Source organism: Oxyura jamaicensis, chromosome 7 (assembly GCF_011077185.1).
Source record: "Oxyura jamaicensis isolate SHBP4307 breed ruddy duck chromosome 7, BPBGC_Ojam_1.0, whole genome shotgun sequence".
Classification (NCBI taxonomy): domain Eukaryota; kingdom Metazoa; phylum Chordata; class Aves; order Anseriformes; family Anatidae; genus Oxyura; species Oxyura jamaicensis.
This window is the reverse complement of record NC_048899.1, coordinates 22,410,372-22,427,392: the sequence shown is the minus strand read 5'-3', so window position 1 is coordinate 22,427,392 and position 17,021 is coordinate 22,410,372. Positions and strand designations below refer to the sequence as shown.

Genomic DNA, 17,021 nt, shown 5'->3' with positions numbered 1-17,021 from the left:
TAAAATACAGGGCGACCATGTTGCTGTCATCTGATTGCATCATGCTGTATCAAGAGAGGCAAACATACAGAGCAGACTTCAGCTTGTGTGCACCTACAAGTGCTTACTGGGGCTTTTTTCTTGAATCTTACTGTGGCATAATTAACACCTAGTTCATCCATTGCTCATTAGTAAACTGGACATTAATGAGTCTATTTTGATATAATCCTCTAAAGGAGGAACTGATTTGTTCTCACCATGAAAAAAGCAATTACATTTGGTAGAAGCCAATATGTAGGAATTGTTGTTGTATTTATGTTTTTATTGCGTATTAGGTCTAAATTTAGCCTCCAGGTTGTTGAGCATCTTAGTTTCTTTAAGATGGTTGCTATAGCGATAGCTGCAAATTCCTTTAATCTTAGTGTAGTTAAAATATTTAGTTGCCATTGGTCGTCATAGTGCAACTAAGACAAGAAATACCATCCACCTGCGTACTCGTGGTGCCCTTCTGAGACTGTAGGAATTCCAGTTTTACCTCAGTAGTTCATACCGCTTCCTGTTAGCGCGGCCTGCCCAGCTGAGGCGGTGTGGTACTTCAGGCCTCACGCCAGGTGGAACCTGAGGCCTACTGGAAACCACTTGTGGTCAGAGGGAAGACTCTAGCTTAGTAGTCAGCGTCATTCCCTGAAATTTTAGCACCTAGTTCTCATATTTTCATGTGAAATTTATCCAAATGTAACCTTGAGAACACTGACTAAAATGGTGAATTTATTATCAAAACCAAGTTTGATCTACTGTTGTCGTTATTATTATTTTTTCTTCTTGTTTCAAATGGCTGAAGAACCAAACTAAATCCATAGTTTATGAAGCTATTCATTTTTGGATAAACTCAACATTTTCAGTGAATTTCTCATTTCAACTCAAATCAAGGAGCACAGCCACTAAGATCTCAAGTTATAAAGCAGCTCCTCATGATTTTGGGATAGTGCCATGCGGATGTTTCTTGCTCCTCAGGGTAAATTTTTATTTGCTAGATTTTTTTCCCCTTGTCTAGCTTGTCTCTAGAGACCTGCAGTGTGGATTTTTTTTTCCTTTGCTTGACTTTTTAATTTATACTGCCTGTTTGTTATGGTTGGGCATTTCCAGGTGTCCATAAATTGGAGCATCTGGTTAAAATGGAACATGGAGAGATAAATACAATAGCTTGACACACGCGTTTTGAGATAGAGAAAAATCTGTTAGTAATAAAAGGGGAAAAATACAATTATTTTATATCTTTCAACAAGGAACATATAGGTATATAGATACTATTTAAGATCATTTTGAGAATTATTATTTTTTAATTATTCCCTTCAGTATCATTAACATTAGATGGCATTTTTTTCTTTACTACATATTGAAAGTAATTTGGTTTTATTATTTTTCAAAAAGGGATTGCCACTGTTAACTGACATTAACTGGGTCACTATCTAGTATTTTTAATAAAAGCATGTTTTGTACGCTTTCTGCAGTCTTTTAAGACATGATATATGCAGAATATTTATATCGTAACACATATTGGGGCAGACACAGCTGGCAAGGTAGCTGAGAGTCTGCGCAGTAGTACTGAGTCACTCAACACAGATTAAATAGTTTGATCTAAAAAAATAAAGGTGATGGGTTACTAGTCTTCTTGAATTTATAGTTGGATAAATATTTATTTTGTTTTAATGCATGCCTAATCAATTAACTTGCATTAATTTTATTTACACATGAATAATCTCAGTGACCTCAATAACTTTATTATAGTCTTAATCAAATTGCATATGTATTTAGTTAACATTGCTGTAAATCAAGAAGAAAATACTAGAATAATGTGGGAGACCTGATGTCACTTTCTCTGCAGACTTTTGGTAGCAAACAGTGATTGATTTCATGTTTGTTCAACAATAAAGATTAGATTCAGCTCTAATTCCTCAGAATATCAGACCAGTCATATAAATGTATTTGTTTTTGGTCATCCCATAGTATGGAGAGGAAGAGAATAAAAACGAGTGTAATAAAAGCTGCTAAAATGAGATTTAAGCTATTTAGCTAAAAGAACTGGGATAACTCCTTGAAGCTAGACAGAAAAAACGTCTGCAAGTATGGCAAGAACTGTCTGTGGGGCTGCATGCAGCTGTGTGTGACCACAAGTCTGGCTAAAAGACCAGGGCCCAAACAAGAAAGGTCAGATGGTGGTTAATCTGTAATGGCGAGTACCCAGCAAGAGTAGCTTTGCGTGTGTTGCTAGTATGTTCTAAGCTCCATACATACCTGACATAGATGTTGGATAGGTGATGGGGTTTTATTCTATGGGCCATGCAATGCTATTTCCAACTATTTTAATAGACAAATGCAGCACAGGACGAAATAAAAATCAGTGGTAGTTTTCCTTTATTTGCAAAGAAATAGCACTGAATGCTACCTACTGTGTACCTTTAAATCATAAATGACCTTGGTTTTCTTTTACTCTATTTTTTATTCCTGAGCATGACACTGACAAGGACTTTTTAATCCATCAGACAGTTTATAGACCCTTTCGTAGTCACAAGAAGCAAAAAGCATCTGACTAGAAGGGAATACATGGGGCAAGTTCCTTGCTGGCTATAATTTTGTTGTCATTTCAAGTATTGTGGTAGTATAATTGATGTGACAGGACTGGGCTTTAGACTCGGTCCCTTAGCTTGTGCTCACTTTCAGTTTTAGTCTCTCTCTGTCATTCATTTTGATTGGATAAGATTTAGGTGACAAACATATGCATACCTTTGAAGCTTAGAGTGAGCATACATAAAAATCCAATGTTATCTGATTATATCATGTATATAAAACTTACAGCTCCATGGAAAAGGTAGTAATTGGTGTCACCTTACAATACAAGGTAGTGTAGTGTGCTGATAGCATAGCCAGCAGGAGGCTCTTTTTTATTAATATTATAATTAAATGATTTTCTGGATAAAGGCCAAAAACAGATGAGAGTTGATTGTGCCTTGTCCACTGTTGCTTGGCACTATTAGTTGCATTTTCTAAAAAGAATTGACTTGACATCTTGTTTTTACAGGTTGTTATTGATGCCTTCAGATTGATCAATGCTAATATGATGGTCTTGGGACATGAACCAAGACAAACAACTTCAAATCTGGGTCACTTAAACAAGCCGTCTATCCAGGTAAACTCAGTGTTGATAGTCCTGTGAATTGCAGGATCTTTTCAGCAATTTTGGGGGAAGGTACCTAAAAACAGTAAGCTATAAATTTGTTTATTGTTCTCTCTTTAGCATTTTTCTGCATGCGTTTGAAGTTGATGTGATTCATCAATAGAGTTATATATATGAAGAGTTTAAAGTTGAGCCCTAAATTAGCTAACTGAGTGTGAATGCCTGTATAATTAAATACTGCAACGGTTAAAGTACCGATTTATCAAAATGCAAACTTTTAAAGTAACAATTGATGCCATACTGTGTGACGCAAAATAGGTAAAAGATGATCCATTTTCAGTACTGTAATTTCAAAAAGTCCTTATTAGCATGTCCGAGCTTTCTCAAATATAAATTATTCTGAAGCAAATTATGTAAAAAGTTTCTTCTATATTAATGATGTTGCCTTTCTGCTGTATGCATATGAAGTTTCTTGCTTAACATGTAATCTAGATTTAACATTGTATTGTGTCTTAAAAAAATCATTTTGAGATGATACAACAATTTGGTGAAAAAATGGTGGCGTAGGAGATTCAGTGGATTATTTGGTTGTTTCAACTTCCCTTGAGAATATTGCATTGTATTTCTTTGCAAGCATTTGTGAAATTCAGTATTCAAAGTTTGATTTCTAAAGTTGACAGTTTGACTAGTGACACAAAAATGTTGGTCTTCAATGAAGCAAACTTTAGTTTCAAGAAATAGCTTCTGATCTGAAGGAAGTATTCCTGGGAGTGATTAATGCTTTTATGTGTGTCATTCTTATGCCTCAATGTCTTTCCCTTTTTTTCTCCTCAGAAAACTTTTTTCCCTTGCTATTCCCATGCATTCTAAAAGGCATGTGTTCTGGCACCCATGAATCCAAATTCACAGAATCAGAGAATCATTCCTTCTCTTCTGATCTATTACTTAAACAATCAAAGCAATATCTGCTAGATAAACATACTAGGCAAAAGACAGTATGTTACTCATGGTAGGACTGACATAGGGGCTAAACTTCTGCTCTAAGAGAAACGTCCTCTGGGAGACTAGATCACCATACCCCTAGCTTTCAAAATACCAGTTCCTTTTTATTACTTACACATTGAAACCCTTTTTTAAAATAATGATAATAAAATCCAATAGCTAAACAGTGTTTACTTCAGAAGATTGTTGTTTTACTTTTGATTTTTGAATTGGTAAAAAAGTGTGAACAGTAATGAGTATGAAATAACCAGTTAATAGTCTTGATTGGATGTAGGCAAGCCTGCGCTTGCATATTTCAGGAGAATATCCCTACTGGGCTTTTCTGGACCATGTGTAATGACTCTTTTTGTAAGCCCCTGTAGTATCATTCAGTTGTTCCGTATCATTATTTTAAGATCACTGTCACTATAGCATGGCATATTTTGGCCACAGGAGTTTTGGGTTTCTCTTGTTGGAGTGTTTTTTTTTTGTTTGTTTGTTTTGTTGGTTGGTTGTTTTTTTAATTTCCAAATTGGTAGTGAGCTGTTGCAATGTCACTCTTAGGCTAAAATCGTGGCTTAAAATGAGACTGTTCTTAAGCACCCCCCCTTTTTTTTCTCTAAGGACTCAGTTTAGTTTTGCTTTTGTTCTGAGGTCACGAGTACAGTTCTGACACAGTAGAGCTCAGCAGCAAACTGAACAGAGATTTCAGCTAAGCTATAATTTCTGTTTCTTTCTCTACCAATAGTTTTAAGGTATTTCTTAACATCTTAGAAATAAATACCCCTTTTGTATCCCTTCATCATTTTTTGTTGTCTTTTTTTCTTGTTTTCCTTTATCAACAGCTTTTTACTTGCTTTTTGTCTGTGCATCCAACTTGTAAGTCATGTTGGAATGATGGTTTCCATTTGAAAGAAAATGTATGAAGAGCAAGGTTTACTTTAAAATGTAGAGCAAGTGTTTATTTTATGGGCTTCAATTTATCCTGTTGCAATTGCCAAACTACAACTTCTGTTCAGGGTTGAAGTGGAATGATTGTTTATCTTTTACATTTGTCAACTCTTTAAAAGAGTGATTTGGGAAGAGGGGAGGAAAGAGACAGGACAGTTGGAGAAAGGAAGGACAAATTTGCAAAGCTGAAAATTGGCTGAAGCTACTCTCTTTGTACTCTATCTCAGAATATAAATGTGGAAAGGTTGGCAGTGGTTGTAAATAAAAGCACTCAGCATTCTTTTATTTGTAAAAGAAAGAGACTTGTATTTTAGTCGATGTGATAGCCAAATTTATTGAGAGAAGCAAGATTTGAGAGAAATATGTGTGCAAATGTATCAGTCAGAAGTTTGCAGGCAGTTAATCCTTTTTCCTATGGTGGTTGTCACTTGTGGAATGAGTCTTTGCTTTAGAAACAGAAAGTATAGCTGCCAGTTGACAGACATTGAAAGCTAGGAACAGGTATATTTACCTGATAAGTACCTATAGTCTGTGTTGTGCTTGTCCTTTTTTTTTTCCATAAATGATCTTTGAAGATGGCTGTATTTAAATGAACTCTTCCTTTTGTTTCAGTGGTGAGTAGCTTTTGTATAAACTTTCTCTGAATTTTACAGGCACTAATTCATGGACTAAACAGACATTACTATTCCATCACTATCAACTACAGGAAGAATGAACTAGAACAGAAGGTAAGTGTTTTAGCTTTTATTCAGAGGACAAAGAATGCTGCTCAAACTACTTAAGAATTGTGGTAATATTCTAATTTAATTGCTGATACTTTCAATAGTTGTTTTAACCCTCCTGTAGTTTATGGCTTTTCTTCCATAAGAAAGCACTTAGATGTGTAGTAATGATGATGAAACCTTTCAAAAACACATTCTAATATTCATGTAAGTAGTTTGACAACATTTTTCCCCACGTTTTATGGGAAGTTCTCATGCTGTTCTCTACGCTTAACAGGTTTGTGCAAAGTTTAATTTTCATTGATTTAGGCTGAAAAACATACCAGCACCCTTAGGTTCTCACAGGCTGGAATTCCAGAAGACTGAAGATTGTATTTTCTGAAATGGATTTGTATAACTGAGGAGTCTCAGGTTTTTTATTGGCTATAATCACGTCAACAGTGCTTCCGGTTGGTATGAATAGAGCTCTTGAAGACTACACTGAGCATAAGGAAGTAGTGATGTCCTGCTTAATTCACAGGACACCTTTTTTACTTTACACAAACTTTACACATTTACAGAAAAAATACTGTTCAGTAGCTGACAAAAAATAGTCAGTTACTTTTGTATCAGACTTCCTCAGTGACAAGTAAAATCCTCTAGCTTGTCAGTCTCAACCAGGAAAATAAGTTTGTAGTCTACAGAAGTTAGTTCTTGAAAAGCCAGATTATGTCCTCAGTTATGACTATGCATGTTCATGGTTTTGTTACAGTTATAAATTGATCTCAGAGTTGGAATTCATGACGCAATGGTCAGAATGGTTTTCTTACTTGATTTTTACTTTTAGAGGGCTAAGAATAATAAAAAGAAACACAATTTTGAGTAGTGGAAGAATAATCTTGCAAATCAGGGAGCTGAAAGGGGTTTGTGAAATAGATAACCCTTTTTAAGACAGTATTCTAACTTCCAGACTATATTGTTTACATTAAAATACAACAGTGTGGCTGGTCCATTCTTATCTGAAGTTCCAAGTGTGTATGTGGTTTAATGGTTTACATATGTAAATGCAAGTAAGAGAATAATCTTGTCCAAGTTAAGGAAACTTCAATTTGTGAGGCAGCACGTTATCTGTACATGTCTCACGTAAGGTAGGTTGAGATCTCAAAAATCCCTTCATGGTGATGTTTACCTTCATTTGTAGAAAGAAAAGTATATGCTTCACGTATTGGATGAGGAGCCCATCACACAAAACCATACTTTAAAGCCCAGATAGCCAAGCTAATCTATCTGTATGCAGTTTGCCTACAACTCTTCCTGCCAGTAAATAAGATCTTGCTAAAACAATGTATGATACTTTCAACTCAGTTCATATGTTCCAAAGCCAGTTTTCTTTAGAAGCAGCACAAAGGATGAAGCATCTGCTTTCATTCAGGTAGTAGGAATTACAGGGTTTATAGGTTCTCAAAGACTTCCATAGTAAATGTTTGTAAATTGAAGGCAAGCTGAAACTGTTTGCTGAAAGAATCTTCCTTACAGTCCTTGAGTGTGCAGAAAATCTGCAAAATAGGCTTTCCTTATGCATAAAAATCAGGAAATTACCTTTGTAGTTATTTCTTCGCTTTTCCAAGAATGTCAGAATGTCGTCAGAGAGCCAAGTACATTTCAGATATTTCTAATAGTCCCTGCACTTATCACCATCAAAAATCTATTTTATCATGTGGTTTTTAGGGCTCTTTACTTTGTAGGAGGGCAAACACAAGTCATTCTTTGGTTGCTTTTGAAGTTCACTTCTTCACAACTGTGGCAGCTGCTTGCATACAGTCCAGGATAATCAGTGAAACCTAAATAAATACCTCATACATTTAAGCAAAGCATTAAAATATTTTTCAAATTCATCAGAGGCCAGATCCTTCAACCATTCCTTATGTGGTAGCTAAAATATTCACCTTACTGCTACCTCTTCAACAATACAATTACTCATTCTCAACCTCCAGCAAAAATACTAAATTACAAAAGAAAAGCATTCCTGTCAGAATGAATGTGACCCTGGTTTATACACCTCATTTTCATATTTAAAGTTCAAGAAGTTTGGTCTTTAAAAACTCAAAGAAAGTCTGTTTTCTGCTTTAGCAGAATATTTGATTACTATAGTTACTTAAACATTGCACAATCCATTTTTATTATATTCTTACTACCATAAATTAGACATTTGTGTAGTATTTTGAATGTATTTTATGATGCATGCTCTAAACAGGTTTTATTTTTCAGATGTTGCTAAATTTGCATAAGAAGAGTTGGATGGAAGGTTTGACACTGCAGGACTACAGTGAACACTGCAAACTCAATGAAACAGTAGTGAAGGAGATGTTAGAATTAGCTAAGAATTATAACAAGGTATTCATAACCCGTAATGATATAACTGTAACTGTTTGTGAAATGAAAGTTATTACTTAATTTCAGAAGCAAAGATAATTATCACAAGCCTTACTCAAAATGACTTGTAAAAGACAGGACGGTAAGAACAAAACAATGACTGCAGAACTCTTTTGAACCTTGGGGGTTAATCTGATTTGTATAATCTGCTTTCTGCAAAGAGTTTCTTGGGATTTGTTTAAATTAGGCACTAGCATGGCTTTAATGGCCTTGTGAAGATTGTTTCCTCCATTTATTAATCAACTATGTGAAGTTACCTATTAACTTTTTAAAAAATACTATGATAGCTCTTCAGGTGTTTTCACCAAGGTTTTGCCCTAAACTAGCAAAATTTTTAATTATGTGCTTTGCTTAGTAATGGAAATAATCACATTGATTTTGTAGTTGTGCTTGGTGAAGAAAATTTCAGATTCATGTAGCTCAAAATTGATTGTATTTCTCATTCTTCAGTCAAGGACTACTTGACCAGACTTCAGTATAACAGAATAAGGTTGTTTATTGGTATTATTCCAGTAGATAGGTGGTTAGTAAATATTTAGAACTCATTCTGATGCCTAATTTCATGTTCTTTGTAAATAAAGAAATTATTATTGATGTTGTAAGAAAGAAGGATCACAGTTATTTGTGGTGTTTTAATACTGGCATTTACACTTAGAAATACTGTTTATAAATCATAGATATCTGCAACTTTTCAGTAAGTAATAAGCTTGTCAGTCATTCTTGATAAATGGTATTTTTTTTAACTTCCAAGAAGTCCTTAAAAATAAAATTCAGTATTACATCCATTAAGTAAAGTTATTGGATTTACATTATACATACTATGTGTGAAAAAAACAGGACATTATAAAAATATATTGACTCTAAACAGTAGAAAATGTACTAGTGATCAGACCTCCAGTAGCTGAACCAATGGAGGTGACATTTTTATTTTTTTATTTTTGCTGTACTAGTTTAACTGTCTTCAATTATCTTTAACTGTCAATACTCCTCACTTAGGATTTTTTACTTAAAAGTTTTGTGAATACATCTTGCTTATCTGACAATAAAAACATTCATGAGTATTTACCTTCATCTTTTGTGCTAACACTTAGTAATTAAAACCATGTCTGCTGAAAAGCTGAAGTACCTTTCCTTTTGACTTTCTAAAATGTGTTGCTGTTTGATTTTTTTTTCCTTTTTCTCCCTTTTTTTTGTGAAAGAGAATTATATTTGAGAATCTTGTGGTTTGGGAAAAAAGTAAATGAAATCTGAAACACTGACCTTTTCTGTGTTTCGTTCACAGGCTGTTGAAGAAGAAGATAAGATGACACCTGAACAGCTGGCAATAAAAAATGTTGGCAAGCAGGTGAGGTGCGATGAATTAGAGTGAGGTGGAATGATACGCTTCGTTCATTCTAAATATTAATTTTCTTATACGTGTGTAGGTGATTTCAGTTCTACACGCAAGATATTCTCAACTCTAAATAATGAATTTATTTTTGCTGAAGATTGTTGTGTAAGGAACAAGGCTTTTGACCTTAGGTAATCTGCAGTATATCTGCAAGTCATGTGTTTATATTAGATACAGAGGAATAGTGTTGAGATTTCTTCCATTTTTTTTCCCTTTCCAAGGAGATTCATAAAGATATCCTAGTCTGTTATACTGGCAGAGAGACCGAACCCATGACGACTTTTAAGAAACAGTACTGCTGAAAAAAGATGGGGGTGTAGTTTCATACTTTATCATGGCCAAAGAGCCAGCTCACCCCTGTCCTTGGTTCACAAACACAGTGTGTAGCTCCGATATGCACGTATGCAAGTAAGCTGCACTGCTTTGTATTGCTGTTGAAGCAAAACAGTTTAGGATCATAGCTGAAACTGAAAACACCTACTCAATTCATTCTATCCCTTCGCAAAGTAAGGATGTAGAGGACTTGACAGAAAACCATTTCTACGTATCATTTTAACCTGAAGGTTGGTTGAGGAAATGTACTTTGGTGGAGGAGAGGAGAACAAAACAGATTGGTAAAAGGTTGTGTTCAAAATTCAAGAGAGGCACTGGAAACAAAAAAATGGCTTTAAAAATACTAAGCATGTCATTGCAGAACCAGTATATATTGTATTGTTGGTGGCAGTAGAATTTAAAGGCTTCTGGATTGCTCTTATGTGTCAGCTTCTAGCAGCTATGTCATAACACATCTGCACTATTGTTCAGTCACTCGTGTATTTCTGTAGCATTCAGAACAATAAAGTTTATGCACACCTACACATACATAAATATATATAATTAAACATTGTAACAAGGATTGTATTTTAAGAGTTTTGATGTCATCTCAAACATAACTCGAGTTTCATTCGTCTTTTAAATAATTACACGTATGTGGGGGAAAATATCTATTTTGATGCAGTTCTTTATAAAGAAAAGCCATTTTTCTTCCTGATAAAATTACGAATTAATTTGTGTGTTTTTTTCTCTGCAATTTATATAGAAAATTTTGTAAACAGACAGCTGCTCACAATAGGTATATTAATGTTATTAGGATGCATTTGCTAAGAACAGAATATTGGAGAACTACATGATCTTTGAAAATTAGTTATTTAAGAAAGCTTACATTTTATGGCATTCCTCACATGCTGATTTTCCAGTTCACTTTTACGTAAACTCAAATGAGTTCATTAGATTTTGACAATAATTCTTTTAAAGTAGTAGATAGAATTCCCATATGATTGCCTTCCGTGTTTTCTTTACAAACAAGAATGCTACAACAATGCAGCAGTAAAATTTAGAGATGTTTTTTAAATGTGCCTGATAATTTTGCAGTATTTTCAGATTAATTACTTAATCTTGATTCTGGAAGTTATTTTAACCGTTTATGAATATAGTTAAGTTTTCAACCAGAAATAATGTAATTATCCTATGTGAATGCCCACAAGTGCACACTCACTTGAGTAATAGTGTGTGGGAATGTGTATTTTCAGATTGCTGTTCAGGTTTAGCATTCTATTTGTGAGAACATTTGAACATCTCATTGTGCATTTTCTTGATAGGTATAATTATGTTAATTTTCTCAGTCGACACAACTATTCAAAGACTGTGTTAGATCATGCTTGAGGCTTCACAGGATTAGAATACATATTTGTACAAAGATCTGAAAACAAATTGCAGTGTAACAGAACTGAGATTCAAATATTGGACCTAGTGAGATGCACAGTGAATTCCACGTGTTGTGTTTTGTCCTTAAAACTCACAGCTGTCATGGTTACTCTTCAGATACTGGATAGAAATTTACTTCCTAAACCTATCCTCTGCTTCTCTGAGTGATAGTATGGACTAATCGTTGGGCAGTTTAGTCATTTGCTAGGTCTTGTTAGAAAGGAAAATCTGGGTGCTTCACTGGCCTCTCTTCCTTAAGTCACAGTCTTCTTACATAGAAATGAAGTAACGGAAATCCTTCACAGAGATAACGTTTTATTCATTTCTCACATGTTATCCTTTTTGTTTCAGGACCCCAAACGTCATTTAGAAGAGCATGTGGATGTGCTGATGACTTCAAACATTGTCCAGTGTTTAGCTGCTATGTTGGATACAGTTGTATTTAAATAACTGATTTACTGTTTGTGATGCTTTCTGTGTATATTTGTTTATTGTTTCTAATACTCACAAAACAGAGACTGCTGAGGCTATATTTGATTAAACAGAGACATCTGACTTCATTTGCAGTCTAAGTGCAGCTCAATAACACCTTTTAGTCTCTAATTGTGCAGTTGCTTCAGTTTTTTTATGTCAGGGTCTTTACAGACCCCAAAGCAATTCAAGAACACGATGTGAGCAAAAATGTGTTACATTTTCATTTAATATTTTGGGAAAAAAAAATCAGTAGTACATATATATTTTGATTGTTGCAACATAATAAAAGTACATTTACCAGCCTGTCTTAAGTTCTGGAAAGCCTTTTTTTTGTGAGAGTGGGGGGTATCAATGGTGTAGGAAAAGTGCTGGAAAAACGTATTTCTATCCACCATAGAACTACTGAGATGTTAGTTGCTAGGACAGCAAAAAATCTCTAATGAAATTTGGCTTTCATTGATTGCCAAATACTCTTTTTAAGATTTTATATATACACATATATATAAATGCGCTGAATTCCAAGGATATACAAAAAACAAGTGCTGAAAATTACGATGACAGCTCCCTTTCAATATTATTCAAGCTGTAATATCCACAGAAGACAATTGACCTTAAGAAAATGAATTCAGTTAATGCTGATAACTGAATCACACAACTCTCACCAGCGGTGTCATAAATAGCACTATTCTGAGAATAAACATTAAAGTGATGGGGGCTGCTGTAGGGTTATATGAACCCTCCCTCCTGTGAAAGAGGAGGTACATAAGATACAGATATATGGAAGGAATCCCAACTGGAATGTGACATTTTAAACCCTTTCCATGGACTAGAAATGCTTACGGAAGGGTAGGTGGGTTGGCTGCTTGGTTTTAAGCAGACAAAGCCAAGTAACTGCGTTTTTGGAGTGACCCTGGGTTTTGGGCTTGGGTGGGGGGGGGTTGCATTTTAAGTATTGGAGGTGCTTAGGCTGATTTGATTCTTTTGTCTGGGTGGAAGTGTTCTTTCTGTATCACTCATTCACAATATTTTAGATGCTTTTTTTTTTTTTTTTAACTGCAACAGTTGTGACAGATAAATAGTTTAGAACTCATCTTTGTGTTAAAGATTTTAAATTATTTGACTTATTTGCATCATAAACAAATGGACCTTAAATTTATGTCTTATTTTTCACATTGTGCCCAGTACTTTCCTATTTATTTGTTCATTACCATTCAAACATTTTTCTTTTGTTTGGAATTTCTTATTTAGGCCTTCTACCATTTTAAAATAACTCTCTCTCAAAGTATATTTAGTGTGCATTTACTTCAGAGGGGAACATGCAGATTTTTGCAGCTACCCTCCTTATGGCCTTCCCTCTGCCCCCACAGTAGGCAGCAGAGTATCAGACTGGGAAAATGGAGACATACCAAACCATGTTTGTCTGCCTGCAGTTAAGATAAGTGGAAATGTTTCTTGTGGTTTGCACTGAAAACCAGCGTGTCACTGGGGAAGGTTGTATTTGGGCCCTGGCATTGTCCAGTATACGCTTTGCTGCTGCACCCTGTGGAGAGACAGGGCAGGAGCTGATGTGGGGGCCCGCAGAGGGGCTCTGCATCCCTGCTCTCCTGTATCACCAGGAGGGCCACGGATATTTGGGGAGGGTCATAGGTAACATGGCACTGCGGAACCGGCGAGGAGCTATCGCAGTGCTGCAGTGTACGCATGCGTGAAAGGCCAGTGCAAGCTGGGAGCCAGAACAGTAAGTCTTGCACATTTTTCTAAATTTATTTTAACAAATGTACATCTTACGGAGGGTAGCTGAAGGAAAGCTGCTGGAGATGCAGATCTCCTTAGTATGAGCTTGTGCTGTAATAGCTTGCTTTCTATCCAGTCCTTGGTTTGACTTGAGGGCACAATTTTCCATTTACTAAGCTGTTTCATGAATAATCAAAAGGCTGGGTTTTGGGGCATCTTTCCTCATTTTTGTTCAGTCCTTTAGGAGCTACACAGAGGGATTTGGAAGTGTGCATGCACACTGTAAGCTGAGAAGCAGCAGCCCATATACCATCCTGGAGGAAGAAAGGTTTTCAAACAGCCACCTTCTGAGCCTCCAGCCGCAGCAGAGCAGACCTTCATTAGCAGCTTGACCCCTCATCACCTGTCAGCACGAAGGATGGGCATATTGTATTAGCAAACCTCTCCTTCTTTCTATGACGATTCTGTAACACCACCTGCCATTGCATATCCCCCTATTATACCAGTTTAGGAGTTGTGCACTGAAGATTTTTGGCATATATTAACACTTCCATGTGATTGGCAGTACACCACTGAATTCATTGCAGCTCTGCATGTATATGGGTGTAGCAACATAATTCAGGGCAGCGTTTCCCAGGGTTTAGCTGTGTTTCGACCCATCTCCCGCCCATGCATCTAAATCCATTACCTTTTTATCGGTTTCAAGCAGAGAAATGCAAGGGTGGGCATGCTGGTGAAACAAGTGTCAGAAACAGTAGTTAGGACTGATATTGATAAAACTATTCTCTTAGCACTGAAAGGAGAAGGTAGAGTATGGGAAGTTGCCTGCACTGTACCACGAGCCTGCGAGTAAGCTTACCTGCTCGCTTTTTGCCTCACAGAGGATTTTATTAGAATAATTTCCATGCAAAGTCTGTGTATGACAGCCTCCCTGGAACACCACATTTTTGAACAGTTTTAAGCCACGGCAAAATTACTAAATGGCTGTGAGATTTGGGAGTGTTGAAATACGCATTCTGACAAGCCAGCCTGCTTCCTGCCTTCTCTGGATTTGAGTTTGCGAAGTTTCAGCCTGGCTTCAGGTGGATACGTGTAGGTCTTGATTTTATTATGAGGGGGTCGGGGCCGCGCTAACCGTGAACGGAATTGGAAGCCGGCTGCTGGCGTCAAGTGGAAAGAGGTGTGCTCCGTGACATACCTCAGGTCCACACCGCTAAGGGGAAAACACTATGAAAAATGAAACGAGAGAGCTCCTCCCGGAGAAAACAAACAAAATAAATAAATAAAAAGAGAGAGAGAAAAAAGGGTGATTCTGGAAACTCATGAGCTCGCCTGGGAAGGGGCACGGGGAGCGACGCTGAGGCGGCGGGGAGGCGGGTGGCCGAGTACCGGGCGCGGGGCTCGCTGCGGGCCGTGCCGGGGCTCCCCCCGCTGAGAGACGGCGCTCGCCGCCCCCCGGAGCTGCGGGACCTCGCCCCCGGCCTCTGAGCCCCGGGGACTCGGCTCGGCACTTGCGGGGCTGCCTCCGGGCAGCGGAGCCGGCACGGCCCGGGCTGCTCCCGCCGCCGGCCTCGATCGCCTCGCTGAGGGAGGGCCGTGGCGGCGCTGCTGCCGTGAGGCGAGGCAGCCGGTGACAAACGTATTACAAAAGCGCTCTCCCCTCCCAGCGCTGTCTGTGGGACTGAGTCACGGAGGGAAAACAGACACCGAGTGGAAAGCGATCCGGAGCCGGATGGACGCCTTCTCCGCTGTTTTGCTGACGATGTGCGGCATTACAGCGCCCTGCTAAAATATTTATTCACTAGAGACCCGCAGACACCACGCCAGGGCAGCTCGGCTGATGGTTACTGCGGAACTTCAAACGGGAGACCCGCGGCCGCCGCGCTGGCGGCTCGGGAGGGGCGGGGGGCGCTCGCACTGACGGGGGGCTCCCGGTGAGGGGCTCCCGGTCCCGGTCCCCGGTCGCCCCCGGCAGCGGGGCGAGTGCGGCGCCGCCCGGGTGAGCTGAGGGCAGCGGCTCCCGGACCCGCCGGCGGTCCTCGGACTCCCCCAGCCCGGCCATCCCATGGCACCCAGAGGCGGGGGACAGGCGCGCAAGTATTTAGAGAAACGCGGGGCTTTTGGTTTATTTTGCAGCCGTAGTCAAAAATAAAAATAAAAAAATAAAAATTATAAAAAAATGCTGGAAAGGTCATATAATAATGAGCTCTTACAGCAAACACACTCTTCCCTTCCCCCTTCGCCTTCCTTGTATCTCACAATAAAATCATCTCCTTCAATTTGCCATGATCGGCGCGACCAGGAGCCAGGTGATTATCCTAATTAATGTCTATCTAATTAAATTACTGTCAGCGGTTAACCAATGGCAGAAGCCGTTTCATCCTCTCCGCAAGCAGCAAGATCAAAAGTGAGTCTTTCCTGATTGCTGCATAGTGTCAATTGGCCAATCTCTTCTCCCAGGGAAGGAAAAAAAAAAAAAAAAAAAAAAAAAAAAAGTAAATCAAACGTTTGGGAAGCATTTGGTGGATGAAGTGCTTTCTGTCTAGTGAGGGTCCCAGGATGTCTAGCTTCTGATACTGAGGAGCCCTTTCAGATCCAGGGACTGAAGGGTTATTACTGTGGTGCTAGAGCTATGCAGCTGGAGCATTGTCTTTCTCCCTCTATCATGCTCTCCAAGAAATTTCTCAATGTGAGCAGCAGTTACCCACATGCAGGCGGATCTGAGCTTGCCTTGCATGATCATCCCATTATCTCGACCACTGACAACCTGGAGAGAAGTTCACCTTTGAAAAAAATTACCAGGGGGATGACGAATCAGTCAGATACAGACAATTTTCCTGACTCCAAGGACACACCAGGGGACGTCCAGAGAAATAAACTCTCTCCCGTCTTGGACGGGGTCTCTGAGCTTCGTCACAGTTTCGATGGATCTGCTGCAGATCGCTATCTGCTCTCTCAGTCCAGCCAGCCCCAGTCTGCTGCCTCTGCTCCTAGTACCATGTTCCCTTACCCCGGCCAGCATGGACCTGCTCACCCAGCCTTCTCCATCGCCAGCCCCAGCCGCTACATGGCTCACCATCCTGTGATCACCAACGGAGCTTATAACAGCCTCCTGTCCAACTCTTCGCCGCAAGGCTACCCCACGGCGGGCTACCCTTACCCCCAGCAGTACGGCCATTCCTACCAAGGGGCGCCTTTCTACCAGTTCTCCTCCACCCAGCCGGGGCTCGTCCCCGGCAAGGCTCAGGTCTACCTGTGCAACAGGCCGCTCTGGCTGAAATTCCACCGGCACCAGACGGAGATGATCATCACGAAGCAGGGGAGGTAAGCCGCCGCGCGGACCCTCTCCGGGCGCCGGGGCTGCTCGGCCGGGGGAGCCGCCCGCTGCCGCCGCCGCCGCCCCGGGGGAGCCGCCCGCCGCCGGGGCCGGTGGTCGCCGGGGCCGGTGGTCGCCGGGGCA

General features: G+C 39.1%; 2 protein-coding genes across 4 annotated transcripts in view; both read left to right on the top strand.

Moving 5' to 3' along the window:
• Nucleotides 1–12,134, top strand: part of PSMD14 (proteasome 26S subunit, non-ATPase 14) — a 46,940-nt gene extending 34,806 nt beyond the window's left edge. For both annotated transcript variants that reach the window (XM_035331536.1, XM_035331537.1), the window contains 5 exons: nt 3,059–3,166; nt 5,740–5,814; nt 8,056–8,181; nt 9,503–9,565; nt 11,705–12,134. In XM_035331536.1, the coding sequence (XP_035187427.1) occupies nt 3,059–3,166; nt 5,740–5,814; nt 8,056–8,181; nt 9,503–9,565; nt 11,705–11,803 (471 nt within the window). In that variant the 3' untranslated portion in view covers nt 11,804–12,134. The remainder of the gene's footprint in view (nt 1–3,058; nt 3,167–5,739; nt 5,815–8,055; nt 8,182–9,502; nt 9,566–11,704) is intronic.
• Nucleotides 12,135–15,098: 2,964 nt separating this feature from the next.
• TBR1 (T-box brain transcription factor 1) overlaps nt 15,099–17,021 on the top strand; it is an 8,561-nt gene continuing 6,638 nt past the window's right edge. The window contains exon 1 of one of the 2 annotated variants that reach the window (XM_035331532.1): nt 15,099–16,885. In XM_035331532.1, the coding sequence (XP_035187423.1) occupies nt 16,194–16,885 (692 nt within the window). In that variant the 5' untranslated portion in view covers nt 15,099–16,193. The remainder of the gene's footprint in view (nt 16,886–17,021) is intronic. The other variant, XM_035331533.1, reaches the window with a different exon arrangement.